At 32.7% G+C, this 14,744-nt stretch overlaps 1 protein-coding gene across 3 annotated transcripts in view; it reads right to left on the bottom strand.

Annotated features, from left to right (window-relative positions):
- Positions 1-14,744, bottom strand: part of LOC140439443 (fasciclin-2-like) — a 195,352-nt gene that overhangs the window by 23,583 nt on the left and 157,025 nt on the right. For all 3 annotated transcript variants that reach the window (XM_072529347.1, XM_072529348.1, XM_072529349.1), the window contains one exon: positions 3,955-4,083. In XM_072529347.1, coding sequence (XP_072385448.1) covers positions 3,955-4,083 — 129 coding nt within the window. The remainder of the gene's footprint in view (positions 1-3,954; positions 4,084-14,744) is intronic.

The following is a 14,744-nucleotide window of genomic DNA, read 5'->3' as shown; positions in this document are numbered from 1 at the left end:
ACTATTTGATCATTTGCATGATGTGTGTTCACAAGAGATGTGGGACATCTTTGAATATAAATATTTGCGTTTAAGGCTTTGCCTCGAACAACACCAATGTAGGGCTGTGAGATAAAGCCAGCCTCAGAAATTGCACACCATACCAAAATTTTGTCCTCAAATTTTTTCTTACTTTTAAATTTTATTTCATCAGATACATTTTCGTAATCGTTCGTGTAAAACCCATCGTTACCCTTTATCTTAGAGTTGGACAAAGTAAAATATTTTTTATCGTCCATCACGATCAACTTGTTGACGAAATGGACTCGCCTTAACGCGCGGCAACATCTCGGAATTCTCTCTAATTGATCCTCTGTGTATTTTGGAGCTTTCCTTCTTTTCCGGTAGACAATATTGTTACTCGATAGGGTCCTGTATACTGTAGTCTTTCCAACATGAAATCTTCTGGCCAGTTTTCGCTGTGAGACCCCAATTTTGTTCTTAGCTGCTTCAATCAGTCTTGCCTCTCTTATATGGTTCAAAATCCGCGGTCGGCCACTTTTACGCAAGTTATGATATCCCTACTTCACATTCTCTGATTGTGCGATAAATTGTCGATTTGCTTATGTTTTGATCTCGATAAATATTAACAATATCTCGTTTCGACATTCGCCCAACCATATTATAAACACCTCGATAAATATCAATTTTATAAGAAATTTGGCAGAGCACAAACCAAAATATTCTGCTTTTTTTATTAAATGTCAATAGCTGATGACATTTCAATTCCATGGCCTTCTTTGTCAAATGCATTTTGCTTCTCAATCAGACCAGCTGAAATTTTTCCCCAAAACTTTAGGACCATACGTTATTAACAGATTTAAATGTTATTTTCTCATTTGATGCTCTTTTTATATCTATGAGTTATTGATTTCCAATAAATATTACTATTTCATAAGGATACTATTCAAGGAAAGAATAGTATCTTCATGCCACCGACTCTTATATCTTATGATAGTAATTGTTTCTTTTTTAAGAACACTGGTGAGAAAAAGAGATCTTTTCTCTCCAGTTTTTTCTTTTATATATGGATAAATTTCTGTAAGAAATGTTTTCAAGTGTTGCTACGCCACTGGTAGCAATTAACTTACACGTCTTAAAATCTACCGAGGTAAATTCTAAAGCAAATCTTTTCTCTCCAGTTTTTTCTTTTATATATGGATAAAATTCTGTAAGAAATGTTTTCAAGTGTTGATACGCCACTGGTAGCAATTAACTTACACGTCTTAAAATCTACCAAGGTAAATTCTCCAGCAAATTCTCATGAAAGCCGATAACGTATTCAAAAGATATTTTTACCCACAGATTAACTTTCTCCGACCAATTCCCAAAATTTCCCTGTTAGAAAAGAATTCAAAATGTGGGTTTTACCCATGATACAAATACAAACAGATAAGATACCGCGCATGTAGGCGTGGCTTATGTGACGTCAGCTTGTGCTAAATTTCGGCATATTGTGTTTTGATATTTATGTACATTTACGGTTCATAGCCAATATTTAGTAAAATAATATTTTGAAAGTGTTAAAGGCTTTAAATTTTTCGCAATATGATGTGTGCAGTGTATGGTTGTGCCGTTGACAATATGTGCAAGAGTTTTGTACCCGGTACAGCATTTTATAGCTTTCCAAAAGACAAGGAAATGCAAGCTGTTTGGAAACATTTGTGTAAACGCCAGGATAGTTTTAATGTTAAATTTGCTCGTGTTCGCTCTAAGCACTTTATTGAAAGTGATTATGAACGTAATTTAAAACATGAATTGCTGGGGTATATACCAGCAAAACATCGTTCTTTACAAAAAGACGCTGTTCCGTCAATAAATTTATCTAAACCAAATAAACAGAACGAGAACGCGAATTTTGATACAAAGAACCGGCAACATAAAAGACAACAAAAAAGACTTGTGGATGATTTATTAAATAGGTACGTGATATTTATTATATTGAAGTGCTAAATAATCATGTCTAATGATTTCATTGCTAAATATTTGTTTTTGTAGAGCGAAACTTTGTAACAATAATGGAAACAGTTTTGATGATGGTGCGAAGGCTGGTGATTCTTGTTTTATTCCCGAGAATGTTGTTTTGGAAGAATTACATACTCGTCAAAGTATTGGCTTAGTTTGTAGTTAAAAATACCTAACTAGCACAGATACTATCTTAACTAGTCTGTGTTTTTTGACATCTAGAATATATTATGGTCCTGTATACTTTAACTATAATGACTTGTTTTAAGGGTTAGGGTTAATACTGAAGAAGATAATCGGGACAAAATAATACTTGGCCTAAAACTGCACCATACTGAAGACGACCAATAATCAGATATAGGTTTACCTTCCGTCTTATGCAGCACAGATTTTCCTTTGTTGCAAGCTACGCCGATATCTATCTTTATATATACATATACATACATATATATATATATATATATATATATATATATATATATATATATATATATATATATATATATATATATATATATATGTATATGTATATATATACATATATATATATATATATATATATATATATATATATATATATATATATATATATATATATATAAAGGTAGGAGATAAAATAATTATAACCATATTTTAGCATCCTGAAGAAGCAAATAAATTTTGCGAAGCTAAATAAAAGAACAAAGGGTTTTACTTATCCTGCCCTATTAATGACTGATACCTCAAAATTAAACGTCAGTTTACCTAACGTGTCATATATATATATATATATATATATATATATATATATATATATATATATATATATATTGTGTATTAAAATCACATTCCACGGTTTGCAATTTGTGGCATTCGGCCATGGCTCGCTCCATCAAATTTCACTCTCATGGAAAAAGTGTTATTTTCTACAATATACTAGTTTAAATATTTAAGCTTAAATTCACGTAGTAAATAAAACATTTACTAAATTATATTAGAATTTCAACAGTTCGTTTCAGCATGGATACATTTTGAAAATTTAGCACAAGGTGACGTCATGCGCGAGATGTACGAGTTTAGTGCGTGGCAATATCATATCTTGTATCCTTATATCATGGGTTTTACCTACCTCTGTATAGAAATACCTACCATCGAAATATCGATGTTGTCCCCCGCAAATCCCTTGGCAATAGTCAGGCATTGCAATCAAAATTTTAAGTATTTTCAGTATAAAATTGTATCCCAGCGTAGCTGGTGGCGGTTAGAGGTTTAACTCTCACATATTAGTTGGTGTTAGTTTCGTATTCGATTAAATTCGACGCATTTCTGGTTTAAGAGTTTAGACTCTCGCGTATTGACTATACCTAGTTATTGTTACATAGCTTATAGTTAAAAGCTGAACGCTCAATCTTAATCAAGTATATTAATATTGAAAAAAACATCTTTAAGTGATAATTATTAGTAACATTTTAATCTGTATCAGTGCTCGTGTAGTGTGTCGCTAGTGTAAGGTGGACTGTGATCGGCGGTTTCAATAAAAGAACTTTGGCTAGATATTAACTTAGTTGTAGTAACATTCAATTATTAAACTATGTATTGTTTAAACTGCTTGTGTTCTTATTTCCCACGCCAGTGGGTGATCCTCCAAGTTGGAAGTAATTACATTACTTAGTACGCTCTAAACGGTAGCAAGATCGCTAATTTGTTGAACAAATGTCCGTTTATTTCTACCAATATATATTATATTTTACATTTTAAACCTATCTACAGGTGTCTTCCAATATTTTACTTGTTAATCACATTTTTTAACTATTCCTCAATTTCATCAATCATAATGTTTTGACAATTCCCCTAAGTAATGTTAGAGGAATTAATGTCCCAATTTAATGATTTTAGATTTAAGATTCTACCTTTGTCTATTTATTCAGTTACTAATAGTTAAGACTTATAATTTTTAATTTTATTTCTTACCTACTTCATCTTCATGTTCATCTAATTGCCAACTGATCTTATATGGTCTATTGACTTCACATCTTATCGTGGCATTATCACCTTCTTTACCACGTTGAACTTCTGGAGTGTCTTTAAATTTCAAAGCATCTGAAATGAATAAAAAGAGTTATTTAATATGACGAAATAAATTATTTTTAAAGTCGTTTAAACTTTAAATCAACTTAAAAAAAAAAGTGTTGAGCTTCTTCTTATTGCGCCATCCCCTTATGAAGGTTGGCGTTCCAAATGGGAATCGTAGCTTTTGAAACTGCTGCACGAAAGATTTCTGTGGATAAGAGATAAACCAATTCCTTAGGTCTTTCAACCACGAGTTCTGGCGTCTTCCAACTGATTTTTTGCCCTGTACTTCACGTTCCAATATGATTTGGAGAATTCGTATCGTTCACCTCTCAACACATGACCCAAGTATTGTATTTTCCTTTCTTTTCTTTGATTATGCTGAGTAATTCTTTTTGTTTACCAGGGAGTACCTGAAAAGCTGGTACGATTAGCACAGATGAGCACAGAGAACGCTTCCGCACGGATCAGAATTGGCAACACCACGTCGGAGGAATTCCTCATTGACACCGGGCTTAGACAAGGAGATCCTCTTGTCCCCCTGCTATTTAATTTTGCACTGGAACATGCGGTAAGGAAAGCTTAACCACAACTGACAAACGGATTTGCCGCCCAATGATCAAAAATACTATTGGCGTTTGCGGATGACGTGGACACAATTGCACAATCCAAAAGAGATGCAAAACAAGTTTTCACGCTATTCGAAAACGGAGCCAAGGAAGTTGGTCTAAAGGTAAACGAGGACAAGACCAAGTACATGGTGGTTACGAAGAACCAAAGACCAAGGGTTATACAAAACGTAACAATCAATGAATACAACTTTGAAGTCGTCAAAGAATTCAAGTACCTGGGAGCGATCATAGCATCTGAAAATAAATATGAAAAGGACGTGGCAGCCAGGATCATTGCAGGAAACAGGGCATATTACTCATTAATGACCGTACTTAAATCAAAAATACTCTCAATACCAGCAAAAATAAGAGTGTACAAGACAATAATTCGTCCCACAATAACGTATGGAAGCGAGACATGGACTCTGAACCAGCGGAAAACGACAAAATTACTGGTACTGAAAAGAAAGACACTGCGGACCTTATATGGGCCTTGCAGAGAAGAGACAATAGAAGAATGGAGAAGAAGACACAATGATAAACTCCAGACAGTATATGGAGATGAAAACATAGTACGCTACATTAAAGCAAACCGAATAAGATGGGCGGGCCACGTACTAAGATCGAGTGACGAAAGACTCCTGAACGCCACATTCTGGGAAAGGCCCGATGGCGGAAGGTCAGCTGGTCGCCCAAGAAAGAGATGGAAGGACGCAGTAGCCAGTGATCTACGCAAAATGGAAAATAGCTTCTCAGGACCGGCAACAATGGAGGCAAATAGTAAACGCGGCCAAGACTCACACAGAGTTATAAAGCCAAATGATGATGATGATGAATTCTTTTTGTTTACTCATGCGCTGAAATACCTCTGTACATCCGTCTGTATATAAACATTTCAATAGCATCTATTCTTTTTTTGTTTTAGTGTTCATTGTCCAACTTTCACAGTCATACAGCAAAACAGCTTTCTTCATAATTCATGAATATTTTTAAATATAATAAAGGGATGATAAAAGATATAATGAAGGGATAAGTAGATGGTTAATTGGTGATTTATATCTATATTAAACATATTAAAAAGACAAAGAAGGTGGGACTACATTACCAGTATTATTATTTCACCATAAACTTTAGCCGTGTATACAAAGCTCTACAAATCAAGTAATACTGTCACATATTTATCAGTATTGTGCAGCAAATAATCTATATTATGTAAAAATAAATATTAAAGCCCACTACTCTCAAAAAAATTAACGTCAGGAACGGGATACTGAACGATATTTTTTTTCTTGTGAAAAACCTTCTTCTTCGAATGCTTTCTCTTATCGAAAATCGGTAATAATTCTGGAAATTTTTCCTCTGTCTTGGATCTTTCTCAGCAGATAGTTTGAGTAAAGGCCTGTATAGTGACGTATCTTCTTAACTCAAGGGGGCTGTTTACGTCCTGGTTCATGTTTCTCTATGATCTTACTCTCTATTATGAATTGCAGCAAATAGTATCTATTATGTCTCATTTCTTGAACAAGGTATGCAGTTTTATGCTTTTTAATGATTTGTGGTGTGATGAGAGAAATTATTAAGACTTTGATATGTATTATTCTTCTTCTAATGCCAACAACACTATTGAAGATTCAAAGATTCAAAATTTATTTAACTACGTTTACAAATTTGACATTTGTTTGTAGCAAGTCAATTAAAGTAAAAAAGATAATATATAACATACACAAAATACAATAGGAGATGAAAATACATTAATGCACATAACATAAAATAAAACATAAAATATACAAAATAAGACATGTACCAACATAGTGAGTACATCCATGTTCATGTTACTGCCTTGAAGTGATCAAAGTATTCACTAACAGAGTAAAAAGCAAATCTCAAAAGGTATCTTTTCAGACTTACTTTAAATTTATTCATCGAAAGTTGTTTTTAATTCTTAGGTAGGACATTGTATACAGTGATGAGTGCCTTAAGAACCGGCAAAATAACGCAAAAGATAGAAAACATAATACGTTGTGAAATAAAAAAAAATGAAAGTAGTAGAGGTGGGAAATTATTGATAGAAACCTCTAATTTACATTACATTACATTAGGACTATCGATAGTTTCCCACCTTTAGACGTTAGCTTATGAGCTAATTGACTTCAGTGATAATATTACAAGTATGACGTCGAACATTAACATTTTTTAAATTTCGCATAAAGTAAAAACTGATTGAAGGCAATAAAGCAAATGTAAGTAAACAGTTTAATTAGTAGTAATTTGATAAATACAGAATAACAAGCTATGATAATTCTGTATTGAGAAGAGTGTATGCGACGTCTCAAATCACAGTTTATTATTGATCAATACTTTAATTTCGGATAAAAACATACTCGTACTTGAACTGTTTTTACTTACATTACGTGATACGTATTACTATGACTGAAGTCAACCAGCTCATAAGCTAATGTCTAAAGGTGGGAAACTTTCGATAGATCTAATGTAAAGTAAATTATAGGTTTATATCGATAATTTCTCACCTCTACTACTTACATCTCTTTTTATCTCACATATCTTTTTATTTCACAACGTATTATGTTTTCTATCTTTTGCGTTATTTTGCCGGTTCTTAGGGCACTCATCCCTGTATATTATAGTCAATAGAGTTTTTTTGTAATTTACTCAAACGATACTTAACTGTTCTGATGTTGTTTGCACCTCTTGTGCTATAGTTATGTAAGTCAGAGTGTTTAATTAAAGTATCAAAGTTTTTATGTATTTTTACATTAACGCTGTATAGGCATAATGTTGGAAAGGGCATTATCTTATATTTAATAAACAATGATTTGCAAGATTCCAAATAGCTAACTTTTGCAATTATTCTTGTTGCTTTTTTTGCAATTTAAATATTGTTAGGGCACTGCAAGAGTTTTCCCACTCCACCATAGCTTAAAAATGAATGAAAAAGAGAAAAGTACGTTATTTTCAAGGTATCAACACTTGTAACAAGTTTTAATTGTCTGAGTAAAAATAAGGTACTAAAAAGTTTACCTTTGAGGTGGTCAATATGGTTATATTAAGTCAATGTGTTTTCAACTGTTATGCCCAACAATTTGACATTATTTTTTTCAACACTCACATCGAAGGTAGACGAAAAAATTAAATTTTGAGTTTTGTTATCATTTAGTTAAGTTTATTTGCTAAGAACCATGATTGTGCATTGGAATTTACGTACTCAGACGTGGTTTCTAAAACTGGACGATTTTTATCAGAAAAAACAAAAGTAGTGTCATCTGCAAATAAAACTGTTGGTTATAACCATTGCAAATTCGTGTCTCTATCTAACCCGGTCCAGTCGCGAATGTTTTTCAGGCAGGATATTTGTCATCTACCAGGAACCCTTTTTTTCCTTTGATTTTACCCTTCATAATCAGCTGCGAGAACTGGTACTTTTCTTTCTAAGCTGTCTTTCTTCATTTAATGGTGGTCAAATGTTCTCTGTCTCTTCCTATTATGTGCAACACAATTTCTTTCGTAATACGATGGGTCCATAATATTTTTAAAATTATTCTAAAAAGCCACACCTGGAAAAGATTCCAGCTTTCTCATTAAGATTGAATTTCTGATTTCAGATTTAGTTTTTCAGTAATCTAGACTCCTAAGTTCTTCATTTTGTCCACGTGTTCAATATCTTCTTTTTTTATCTGCATCCTTGCTAGGACTTTACCCCTCTTAATGAAAACCATGGTTTTTGTTTTCTTTATGTTTATTGTTAAACCAAATGATTCCCCAGTATCACAAAATAGTGTTTAGTAGCGTCTGCGTCTTTCCCACTTTCAGCGATAATGACTGTATCGTCGGCATAACGAACGTTATATATATATATATATATATATATATATATATATATATATATATATATGTGTGTGTGTGTATATATATATATATATATATATATATATATATATATATATATTTTATTTATCTTGATCTCTTCTATCTAAAATTTCTGGTCAGTCATATAAACTAGCATTTAACGATACTAACATTGAATCTTGATTCAGAGTTTCAGGAACCTGGCTGGTAAATGAAAATGTATTTCAAGAAACAAGTTCTGTGATTCCTCGGTCAACAATAAAGATAATGCTGCTAATATTAATAAAGACATTCCAGACCTCTTATTAGTTATTCCGAAATAACTAATGAGACTGAAGAATCTGAGCCACCATACAAGTCACCAGAGATAGTCCGCTGCCTAAGATAGCTCCAACAACAAACCTACAAAAAGGTCGTAAAAGAAGTACGTATACACTGACAAGGCAGACATACAAAAGAAACCCGAGAAAATAATGAACAAACTATAAATCAAAAGCCCTAATGAGAAAAGTTATAGATAGTCAACCGACAAAGCATCATTTACCAGATAAAAAAAATTAAAATGTCTAAACTAGTCTTTTTCCTCATCCCTTACGATGATAATTTGGATCCGTATTTTAAGCATGAGTCCAGCCATGAAAATGGAAGAATATCACTCTAAGAATAACAAATCAGACGCTGAGTTTATACTGGTAACTGGCAGATTCTACCCAGCAAAGGCTAAGGCTAAGGAACCGAACGTTTCTATGTTTTTCGTTAACTATCGATAGGTGTTAATTTCCTCAAGATTATTGGCTCATCTGAAAACTTATAGTGATATAAAGGCGTATTAAATCGAAAGACAAGACATTAAAAGACTTGTAGAAGTTTTTAAGAAAAACGTATCCTAAATACGTTAACAAGATATTTTTATGTTTAACTTGATTTTCAAACTTATCTGGATGAATAAGATTGATGTTATTTTAATTGTTCTTTTTTTAATAATAATAAATACTTGCTTTATATTGTTAGTTACTAATTTTGCTTAAAATGGTCCTTATTCTAAACAAAAATTAATATAACACATTTTAAAGGGATTTTGCATCTACGTAACAACTTTAAATGGATCTAGCTAATTATTAAAATACAATTTAGGTAATTATTTTCACCAATGACCCAAGGTACAAGACTTGGTAGCAGAAGGTATAATACATATTGTACCTTGGGCAAATTATAGCCGCTGAAGAATGTATTTTTTTTTTTTTAACAAAACATATGCAGTCGATTGTTTTTTTTTAATTTTACGTAGTACAATATTTCGATAATGTACAAATTGTGAAGTCATTAAAATTTGGAAGAAAGGAATTGATAGGTGGATATTTAAAGGAATCTGAATATTCAAAAATTAATGTGAATTTATAGAAGATAGATTAACAATACTTGTAATTTTCATAAATATATTGGATATAAAAAAACCTTGTTAACGTATTTATTGTTCTTGAAAATGCAGATAATAGAGTACTTCTAGATATTCTCTGGTTAGAATTAAATAAGAAAATAGTTTCCCGTAAATACAAGATTGGAAGATTATGATTGGATGAACAGCTAATCACTTATTTGATGTCAAAAAAAAATCTCAGGTAAAATAAAACGGAAATTCTAAGATGATATTGAGTGAAACAAAATAACGACAGAGTAAGAAGAGGTTAACTTTCGAAGAGAAATGTTTCATTTCAATATAATAGGACACAGATAGAAGATTTATAATGTTCGTTTGAAAATGAGTTCATACTACAAATAACGTAGTGACTATAGATGGTAAAACTATTGTGGCTTAGGTATGTAGTATCGGTATGAGAGAACAATGGAGAAAGAGATGAACATGTATGAATTAGAGTTACAGTGGGATGGTTGAAATGGATAGAGGCGAATAGTATAAGGCAAGGATTTCAAATAAGCTGAATGGTTAATTTAATTACACGTAGGTATGGGCTTAATGTTCCACAATTAAAAGGAAAAACAATGATTTCTTATAAAAATAAAAATACATAGGTAGATAAGTGGATTGACAAGAAAGCACATAATTAAAAATGAATTTATTAGGGAAGTTAAGGTATAACAGCAATTATTGACAAGATGGTTCAACACCGTATTGATAGCCATCCAATAGGAATAATCGCTGAGTGTCAAATCTCTGAAAGAAGAAAGAAGGACAGGAAAATCAAACTAGACCTGTGTATGATGTGGATTATTATTGGTATGACCCAATATAGAAACTTATGGAGAAATATAATTAGGGAAGCCAACCCCTCATAGAGATAAAGAAAAAGAGAATGATGAAGAGGGTGACTTTTTTGTTCAATTGTTAACAATCGTATTTGTTTTTAGATGTATTTTATTCATAATCTATTTTTGTCATTTATTATTATAATTTCTCATTAAAGGAATTAGGGGGGTCATTCTAAGACTAGAAGTAAATTAAAAACAAGAAGCTTTTCTTAAACCATTTATAATTAAATAAATAATATCTACAACTAAAACCTAAGTTACTACTTTTTCTTTTTAAGCTATCTAAAACCATGAAACTACTTTGACCATAAAGCGTTCAGAGAAAAACTATTTGTACAAATCCGTATTAAAATCAAGATTAAGATATATTCTACCAAGTTCTTTTGCTATGGTCATTTTTCATCATATTTAGTTAGATAAAGACGAGTAATTTACGAGCCATTGTGATGAGTTAATATAGAAACGCTATAGAGGAGAAAAATAAGTAGACTGCGTGGAAGAATATTTTGAAACTGCATGAAGTGAACACTGTAACTTAAATAATATTTATCTTTAGGTGCTTTATCCCACTAAAGAAATGGAAATAATAAGAATTTTAGATTGTTTTTGCATTCAGGGTTCTTTCTTATTTTTATCATGTATTTATTTGACTCTTTCAATATGACTCTTTGTTCTTGGATAGTTAGAGTTCTTTACTTTTGTAAATTTTCTATTTAATCGCTGTTTACACATAAGTTGAAGCTGTTGATTTATTTCTTTGTAATAATCATATTTATTTATTCATATAAATATATATTCATAGTAGTAGAAGTATAGTCATATACGACCGATCATGACATATGGCATAGAAGTGCGCGAAGATACCAACAAAACGAAACAGATGCTAAGGGTTGCCGAGATGAAAACCCTAAGAACAATAGTGGACAAAACAAGAAGAGGCAGGGTGAGATATACAAACGTTAGAGAGCAGTGCAAAATCAAGATATTGTAAGATGGGGAAGGCAGCGTAAAAGGATGTGGTACAGTCATGTAAGACGAATGGATGAGAATAGACTCCCAAAAATTGTCCTAGAAAATAACCCGCCCGGTTCAAGACCTCCCGGAAGACCACCTAAAAGATAGAGGGACAGTTGGTAATCTACCTCCCAGGAAATTAACCAGAGGCAGCTTCAGAATTAAACAGATCGAAAGATCTCCAAGAAGTAGAAGAAGAAGATTTATTAAGCGTATATACTCATTTCATCACATAATGGATAATAAAATGGATATTTATACTTTATGGAAATTATTTGAGTCTCAAGCAGATGTTCAGTTTGTTTATATATTCTATTGACTTTTCGGTTAACATTACGACGTCTTTAGGATTGCCTGTGTATGCTCTGCGTGGCAGTCTTGTATCGTCTGTTTTGCAACGCCGCAATCACAGGAAGGCTAGAGAAGTTTACTCCATCTGTAGAGGGAGTAGGCACAGGTTTGCCCAAATCTTACGGCGAAGTTTAAATCCGTCAGGTTTGTCAAGTAGGTAACCGGTAACCGGCAGGTAACTGGTATACAAAAAGAGATTCCAAGAATTTGTGACTAAAAGTTGACGATTAACCATAATTTTATTGTATTTTTTAACCAATGTATCATGACCAGCGATCTTATCTGCATTTCAATCAGTGAAGATCGCTCAAAATAAAATATTAGAAAACGATTACATCGAGAAAAGTTGGAAAAAACTCAAAAATTACATAATTACATAATTAATTTAGAAAGGTGATAAAGAAAAGAAAGCCTTTTTACAATACAAAACACAACAAACACAACAGACTATAAACGAATCAGAATTGAAACGAATACCTACTTCAGTTAGAAAAATAAAAAGGGAATACTGGCAGAGCTTCTCGAGAACAGATGGAACACGACTTCTATGGAACACAAAAGGAAATATAGAGAATGATCAGAGGACAAAGAAAAGAAAAGAATAAACTAATAAAAACGAACCAAATTCAGAAGGAAACATGAGTCGACTACTTCCCTTTTTCCTAAAGGTGACGATCATTAACCACCAATACCAGAGGTGACGACAAACAAAAAAATAAATATTGTGGTGGAAGAGGTAAATAAAGCATTAAGGAAATTAAAAAATAGAAAATCACCAGGAGAGGACAGAATACTGAACGAACTCCTAAAGACCGAAGGACCAGATCGAACCAGACAATTATTAAAACTAATCCAAAAAATAATAGAACAAAACAGAATGCCTCAAGAATGGAGATCAAGCATCTTAATACCTCTTTTCAAAAAGGGAGACAAATCGGACCACGAAAATTACAGAGGAATTAATTTATTAAACACAACATTAAAATTAACAACCAAAGTGATAACCAATTAACTGAATGAAATTATAACACTATTGAATATTAGGAAAATTATATGGAAAAAAACTGCGAGAAAAGATAGAGCAAGCGATAAAAGGCAAAATCAAGGAGGATCAGGCAGGCTTCACGGCAAGAAGATCATGCATAGACCACATATACACACTGGAACAACTGTTGGAAAAGAAAAAAGCAATAAATAGAGATATACATTTGGCATTTGTGGACCTAAAAAGGCGTATGACTCTGTACCAAGGTCAGAACTATGGGAGGCAATGTACAAATTAGAAATAGAGACGGAACTGATAGAAGCTACAAAAGTTCTGTATAAATAAAATAAAGCGTCCATTAAAATGGGAACAAGAATCATAGGAGACCTCATCACAACAAAAGGGCTCCTGCAGGGTTGTTTCACATCTCCAACTCTATTCAAAATATACTTAGAGAAAGCCTTGACTACATGGAAAAGAAAATGCGAAGGCATGGGAGTACCGGTACGGAACGAATACCTATATACGTTAAGCTTTGCAGACGATCAAGTAGTAATTGCAACAGACCAAGACGACTTCAGCTACATGATGAAGAAACTACAAGAAGAATATACCAAGGCTGGCCTAGATAATAACTTCGCGAAAACAGAGTACCTATCTACAAGTGAAGAAGACATAGAAGATCTACAGATTGATGACAACATAACAATCAAAGAAAACGATAAATTCAAATACTTGGGGTTTATAATCACGAAAAAGGCAACAACAGAGGAAGAAATTACACAAAGATTAGGACAAACAAGAACAGCAATCCGACCAGTTAACTCAGTATGGTGGGATGGACACCTAAATATGAAGACAAAAACACAGATTTATAAAACATTAGTGCGAAGTATTATGATATATGGGGCTGAAAATTGGATCATAAACAAGAAAAACAGCAGTAAGATAGTAGCAACAGAGATGGAATGCCTGCGAAGATGCTGCAGAGTAACAAGAATGGATAGGAGAAATAATGACGAAATAAAGCAAAGAACATCAATAGAAACAGACATACTAACATATATAGAACAAAAAAGACTAAAGTGATATGGACATGTAAGAAGAACTAGCGACAGCAGATGGATAAAGAGAATAACCGAATGGAGCCCCATAGGAAGGAAGAAAAGAGGACGACCCCGAAAATCCTGGAGGAACGAAGTAGACGACGCCAGGAGTAAAAGAGGCCTAAACGATGGAGAATGGGATAACAGAGAGAGATGGACACGGTTGAGCGAGGAAAGGCAGTGTATAATGTAAAATCCCTGAATATATATAAATTATAACACTAACAGAAGAAGAACAAGGTTATAGGCCGGAAAGATCATGCACCGACGCTATATTTATAATGGGGCAAGTGCAAGAAAAATCATTAAAAGACAACAAACCAGCATATCTATGTTTCGTGGAACTTAAGAAGGCATTTGACGGGGTTAAATTAAAGGACGGTATCCACTTGTATGTATGTAAGAGGGATACCTCTAAAAATAAGCAAAAAAATTGAAAATATCTACGAAAAAAACACAATAAAAGTAAAAGTAGAAAAAGAACTAACCGAC

Source organism: Diabrotica undecimpunctata, chromosome 4, assembly GCF_040954645.1.
Source record: "Diabrotica undecimpunctata isolate CICGRU chromosome 4, icDiaUnde3, whole genome shotgun sequence".
Taxonomy (NCBI): Eukaryota; Metazoa; Arthropoda; class Insecta; order Coleoptera; family Chrysomelidae; genus Diabrotica; species Diabrotica undecimpunctata.
Note: the sequence above shows the minus strand (reverse complement) of the source record. Positions and strands in the feature narration are given on the sequence as shown.